The sequence below is a fragment of the Hippocampus zosterae genome, chromosome 1 (assembly GCF_025434085.1).
Source record: "Hippocampus zosterae strain Florida chromosome 1, ASM2543408v3, whole genome shotgun sequence".
Taxonomy (NCBI): Eukaryota; Metazoa; Chordata; class Actinopteri; order Syngnathiformes; family Syngnathidae; genus Hippocampus; species Hippocampus zosterae.
In genome coordinates, this window is record NC_067451.1 from 17,336,972 (window position 1) to 17,343,986 (window position 7,015).

General features: G+C 40.8%; 1 protein-coding gene across 1 annotated transcript; it reads right to left on the minus strand.

Annotated features, from left to right (window-relative positions):
- Positions 1-2,340: 2,340 nt before the first annotated feature.
- Positions 2,341-6,057, minus strand: LOC127600508 (eukaryotic translation initiation factor 4E-1A-like). The gene is made up of 7 exons (XM_052065145.1): positions 5,959-6,057; positions 4,292-4,398; positions 4,114-4,209; positions 3,949-4,012; positions 3,500-3,613; positions 3,281-3,420; positions 2,341-3,211 (listed from the first exon to the last, which is right to left on the minus strand). The coding sequence occupies exons 1-7, from the start codon at positions 5,974-5,976 to the stop codon at positions 3,097-3,099; spliced, it is 654 nt and encodes a 217-aa protein (XP_051921105.1). The 5' UTR covers positions 5,977-6,057; the 3' UTR covers positions 2,341-3,096.
- Between the last annotated feature and the right edge of the window lie 958 nt (positions 6,058-7,015).

Sequence of the window (7,015 nt, forward strand, 5' to 3'; positions counted from 1 at the left end):
AGCAGTTCTTATGAGTGCCCTAAATAAAAGGGCATCATTTAGTGTACCCTTAGTGTACAGTCTATAAAACACAGTAGCTACGAAAAAGATATTCAGCAGAAAAATAAAAAAACTTCTCATAAGTCAAACGGTTGAGACGATCATTTATTTTATCAACAAGAAATAAAGCAGCTGCAAAAAAAAGAGCTTCAGCAGCTTTGGCTTTCAATGCTCATGTTATCCTTCACGGCCAAGTAACGAGAGTCCGCTCCTGAAGACGCGTACAAAAGTCGAAACAAGTTGTGGAGCATTAAATCATCTTTGGTTGTTTTGATAAAGGCTGACAGTGTTTGAAGTACAAACCCAATTCAAATGAAGTTAAGACATTTGTATTAAACATTTGCAACTTATTATTCAACAGAATACTTCTGTTGTACAGCTCACATCAGGTCACCATAATGTTGCAATTCTTATGCAATCACAGAGCCCTATTTATATGGACTTGCTTTTTGGGGCTGAAACATGACTAAAAACACACAAACACGTTTTCCTTTTTCCTCCTTTTTTTTTTGCATCTGTCACTCTGCGCGACCCAGTACCAAGTGGCATGGGCTGCAGACCAATGGCTAGAGGCTACTGATTTAGATTGTATAGATTGCTCCTTGCTGGCATCACACCAAGATATCTTGGGAAGGAGGTGCGTGTGTCCATATTCCAGAGCAGAAAGAGGTGGTACGAGAGTGCTTCAATTACTTTGATTTTTCCAAAACAAAATGATTAATCTGAAAATGCACGGCCGTTTTTCTTGATCTAAAAACTACATACGTTTTTGAGTGAAAAACGGACCATGCTGGCCAGATATTTCCAGATGAATCATGAAATTGCCATAATTTCACAATCATAACGTGCAATTGTGTCCCAAATCACCACTCAAAAGCTGTTTTTTCTTTGTACTCATGTGTTATGCGCTCTCCCGGTTTGCAAGTGCCCATTCTCAAACATACTGTCGATCAATCCCCATGTTGGTGTCAACATTTAAATGACACTGCCTGCAACAGCCGCAGTATTGCTGTTACAGTACCAATAGTTTTTTAATATTGATAAGTGGATGTCATCACATTGTTAAATCTGTCAGGATCCGTCAATATCAACAAATATATGATGGTTTACTGTATTCTCTACATGAGACATTTTCTCCCTACTCCTTGTATGGAGCCGAGCCGAAGTGGATGTGTTCCATATGTAAAACCACTACGGCATAATCTCTAGTCACACCGGTACTTGTGCATGCATGTTGTCATACGACGACGGCTCCCGGAATAGCACTTTGCCAGAGGATTCCAACATGTCAGATGGAGGACTGACAACATTATTAGCGACTGCAGGACATACAGTATCCGTACGGTTAATATCCTACCCGCTGAGCCAGCCGACTTGCCTGTTAGGGAGCCCTTGAGGTAGAAGGGCGGGGGTAACATGCACCCCCTGTGGATACGGGGCCAACTCGTCTAGTCGGTGTAGTGTCTCTGGCTTTTAGAGTGGCGCACTTGTGCACAACGCAGCTGGCACCGCCCCCGCCCTTATTTTTTATTTTGTGATTGTGACGTACAGGAGGACCAGGTCGACAGTTGCCAGAGGCAAGAGGAGCGTCATGTACATTTTATGGCCGGCCGCGGCAGACTACGGTTGGAGGGTGAGGGCAGGGGCTCTTATAAATAAATCAGATGCCAACCTGCTATTTGCAGATATCAGCGGAACCCCAATTTCCAATTAAGTGTGCGTTTGACGTGGAGCTATACTGACACCTGCTGGGGAACTATTAGTATGACCTGAATTCGCGGAAACGGCAGTGTCCAAAACTACGAAGCAAGTCAATTTTATTGATCATACACCGTAATGTTCGTTTAGGGGGGGACCCAAAATGTCGATGGGGGCTTCCCCCCCCCACCCCAACTAGAGAGAGAACCTTGAATTCACAGTATGTTTAAAAACATTTCTCTGGATGTTTAAAACCGGTCAAATTGACCCCCCCCCCAATATAAATTGAGGTTCAGAGCAAACTTTTTGTGTTCCTTAGTTTTTGGACCGCATCTAATGGATTATAAAAATAATTGGTATCCAAGTTGAATTCAGGTTACTTTACGTATCGACCTGAAAAAAATGATTGCGATTGCCGTTTATTTAGAAGCACTGATTGGGTCAAACTCAGTAATGTAACCATTTAGTAAATGTTGTATGTCAGACTGAAAAACAGGCTGGACAGTGGACCTCAAGGAATGCCCATCCCTGATCTTGATCAACATTTACAATTAAAATGACTCATTTCACATTATGATAAAAATTAAAACCAAATTATAAAGATTGATTAAAAACACTAATATTTTATTCCCATTTGAGACATGTTTTGCAAATATGGAAAAATGCCCCAGCTTCAACTGACCCAGGAAGTTTATTGCCATTGGTAAAGGAGGGGTTTAAACAACACATTTGCAGGCAACAATATGTACAACCACGAAGATGAGAATCGTGTCTTGGACATTTAGTCCCTCTAAAGTTATGTAAAATGAGTCTGCTGACATTACACAGTGGCCTGTTGAAAAGAGGAGGACTCCTTTATTTACTTTTATTTGCATCTGTGGTGTGCACATTCATTATCCAGGGACACGGTTAGCAGGAGTACTACTCATAACTGAAACAAAATTCAAATGAGGTTGATTTGAACCAAACACAAAGGCTGAACATCTGACAAAAATAACTCCATTAGCTTGGCTTCCGGAACACTTGCCCTCAAATAACTCCGTAGATTCAAACAGAGACCATTAACAAACGCCTCAATTTGTGAAATAAGAATAAATAAGCACTCAAAAAATGTACACATGCTGTGTTGTTCATTTCTTCAAAAATAAGTTTCTCTTTTTTTCCCCATAACTATTCACACTTTGTACAAGTGGCTTGATGAAATATACTACATACTGTCAAAAAATGATCCTCCATTACACTTCCCAATGGAGAGCTGCAGCCACTCACTGTATTCAAGTCAAGAAACTTAAATACACAAACAAGGATCAACTGTCCCCATCTCTTGTTTGTCAATCATGTGAAAAAATGTACACATCATCAAGCAACAAACTTGTTTTTGGTAGTGGAGCCGCTCTTTGTGGCAGTGTCGGCATGCGACTGGTAGCCAATGACCACTTTGGAAGGAACTCCAAGCCGCTCTTTGTAGACACGCCTAACCAAAGAAAAACATTTAATAGACAACGGCACTGACAAAAAGGCAACATGGCAGCTCTCTGCTCACCCGATGTGCGTGATAGCCTCCTTGTTTTCGTAGTCCGTAGTCCAGATAGCAATCTTGTCCCCTTTGGATCTTACGTTGATGACTGCGCCACAGACGTCATCGCTGTGGTCATCGAACGCTTCGCCCACCAGACACAAGAGCTGCGATGCAAGGACATCGTCTAATGTGACGACCACGAAGGAGGACAGTATGGGCATGTACTACAAGAGCAAAGTTTACCGTCTCCAACCAGAACCGATCCAGATCAGCCTTGCGTTGCTGCTTAGACAGCGTGATGAGCCAGCGACCACCTCGCCTGTTCCGTTCATCCTCCCACATCGGTTCAATACCATCCTGTAGAAAAAGAAATGATGTTCTCAGAAGCCATCTGAAAAATCATATTCATGAGAATAAATTGGGACCGCTGCAACAAAGTGGACACTGTGGAATATAACACTAAAGCATTAAGTGCTACGCGATTGGATGTGTAAGCTCACCCAACTCATCGAGTTAGGTGACTCCATAGTAGGGCTGAACAGTCAATCGTTCAGTCTCAGTTAACAAAAGAAAATGGTCAGCCTTGTCTGACTGAGTGAAAATGCAGTACAGCTTCTGAGATAGCACCCATCAAAATACCAATGTCGATGACTTTATGTCATGATAGTGAGGCAGGAGGGGCTTGTTCCTACCTTAAAGAGTGAATAGTCACAGCCGGACATCAAGTTACTGGACAGCTGAATGTGGTTATACAACCTGGTATGGAACAAAAGACACAGCTTGCATTCAGAAAGAAATAACATCAACGGTTACTTTAATATTGCTAACCGCAGAAACTTGGCTATAACATTGCTTACGCCCAGAAGTCCTCCACTGTGTCAAATTTGGAGATGAGCCGAAGGTTGGCTTGCCAAGTTTTGCTCTTATCATTCTTGAAAAACCAAAGAGCCCACCTGCACATGTACAACAGTCGTTTGTTTCAAAGTCAAAACTACAGACTAACACAGTCGGTGAGAACGAAATTCTGGGTCTCACCTGTTCTGTAAAGGGTGCTTGATGTATGAATCTGGACTTTCGACCAGTTTTTGAACAGTCGTCTCGCTCTCTTCCTTCTCAGGCTTTGGAGTGATGGAGGGTAACGCCTAATCAACCAAAGGAATACACAAAGATTTTAATAGGAAACACAATTTATAGGTTGAGGGAAACATGTCTTGACAATGAGACTATATAAAGAAAATCTTGGAATAAACCCTGAAAATAAAATCCTTTTTGTTTTTTTAAAACAATAGTTTACCCCAGGGGTGCCGACACTTTTTCGGCCTGAGATCTACATATGACATGGCCGAGTCAAAATGATCTACCGCGAATTAAAAATGAAAAACACATTATTTATATACATATTTTTAATTATTTTTATCCGTACATTATAGATATGCATGTGTGCATCAACCCGTATAGCGTAATACAAAGAATAAATGTTTTGTAATGACCTTACTCTGACGACTTGCAGTGAATTAAATCAGACAGGATGCATAGCCCGGACAGTAGCTGCTGATAGCCAGCCTCAAGCAGATTTCCAGATGCTCATCAGTCATGGCGGAACAGTACTTGGATTTAATGATCTTCATGTGGGAAAAGACTGACTCACATAAATAAGTGAAGCCAAATAATGCGGTCAAAAAGGTAGCACATTTCCTGATGTTGGGGTTCTTGTCCTCTGGGACTAAGTTCCAGAATTGCACTTTGAAAACGGCATTGTAAAAAATAAGTCCTCCTCCCACTCCTTATGGTAGTGGTAGGTCTTCGGATTTTTACTTAGGAGATAAATATGAGTGGAAAACCTGGACTGTCTTATTCTTAAATTTACGAGAGTTGTGCAGTAAAAAAGTTGAATGTGCATGCGCAGTGACGCATGTGTCAGAGAAAGTTCGAATGTCATTGTCAGGACGGATACAATAATAATAATTGTCAGGACGGATTTTCTGTGATTTGTAATTGACTTCTTAAATAAAGATTGTTATTTTTAAAAAAAACTGTCAGGGCGGATGGTCGACCTGATCTGCCCAGAATGCCTTTCAGATCTACCGGTAGATCAGGATCGACGTAATGGGCACCCCTAGTTTACCCCCTTCACTAACAGCTATCAATTGTCAATTGGAAGCGGAAAATAGATTCGTGTTAGATGGAAAAGTCATTTTACAGCCATGTCACCAATTCCTTAGTAAAATGTTTTCTGAATCATGTAAAACTAAACAATAACAAGCGTTCGAAGCAATTTCGCTGTACATTTGTCAAGAAAAGTGGACTTTCGACTGTGTGACGTCACGTCTACTTCTTCCATCCATTCAAAAACAAGCGAGGTTTTATCAAAAGGGACATACGGACAACATTCTAACTTTTCGGAAAGGCTTTCTATTAGTTGCACTTAAAACGAGTTGTTCTACACCTATTCTATCAGTTACCTGACAAATAAAATAAATCAGCACAGCCAGGTCTGTAACAGTACACTGTGGAGAGAGGCTGGTACCTCTACTATGCTAACAGTATCGCAATGGCATTTTATTCCACGAGTGATATTTTTGCGCACTGGTTAGTTTAACGTTTAAATACTTAAGAAACGCCTGAGACAGACGGGCACGCAAAAAGAAGATGCCAGGGACCTTGAGTCGAATTTAACTACTGGTGTTCATCAGTGCACTCACCATTAAGGCGGTCGCCATCTTGTAGAACCTACCGTCGTGATTTTTTTCTTTGTTAAATAAGATGATTGGACCAGCTGTAGCGCATGCGCTGTAGGAACGGTGACGTCGTCGGAGGAGCCCACGACGGGCAAATTGTGACCCGCGACTCCTGTATATTCGTCACATTCATTTTGCCGTTTGTTCCCTTTGAAATTGATATAATTACGTGGATGTTTTTAATTATTCATCTTAAGTGTTTTTATTCATGAAACATCAAATAAAATAAAGGGTAAGCAGTTCAGAAAATGGATTGATGGATGGACGGACATATAATTTGTATTTTTTATTTTGTTCAATATGGATAATTAATTCAATTTAAATTAATTTATTTTCCATTATGTACATACAATTTCATTTTTTAACCTCATCTACAAATTACCTGTCTCCCAACTTATTACAATTGTTAATTTTGCAATTTTCCCCTTTCAATTTGGTTAATGTTTTTCTTATTTTTAAATTTTGATTTTTCCATCAATTATCCTCACAAAGGTCACAGGCAATAGCCTGCGTACACCCTGAACTCGTTGCTCGCCAATCGCGGGACACACAAGACAAACAACCTTTCACAGTAAGAATCACGCCAAAGGACAATTTAGACCAGGGGTGGGCAATTATTTTCCCGGTTGGGCAAATGAGAAGCAGAAAATATTGTGGAGGGCCGGGCTAAAAATTAGAAATAGAAAATAAAGAAGATAGCACAATGTCTTTGTATGCCAGTAATAATGTAACATTCTCCTCCACCATCACACTCAGCACCGGTTCTCCACAAGGATGTGTACTGAGCCCCCTATTGTTCACGCTCTACACATTTGACTGCTCTCCGATTCTTATTAGCGGTCCAGTTTGCGGAAAGTTTTTAACATAATAACAATCAAATCATTCTAGGAAATGTTCATTTACTCGTGCCACAAGCAATTCACTCTGAGCATGGAAATTGCCAGAATCGGACTGAGTAAGAATCGTTACCTTGTTTTTCAAAGTCTCGTAGATTTGAGTCTTTCCGACTCCAGGCGTCTCC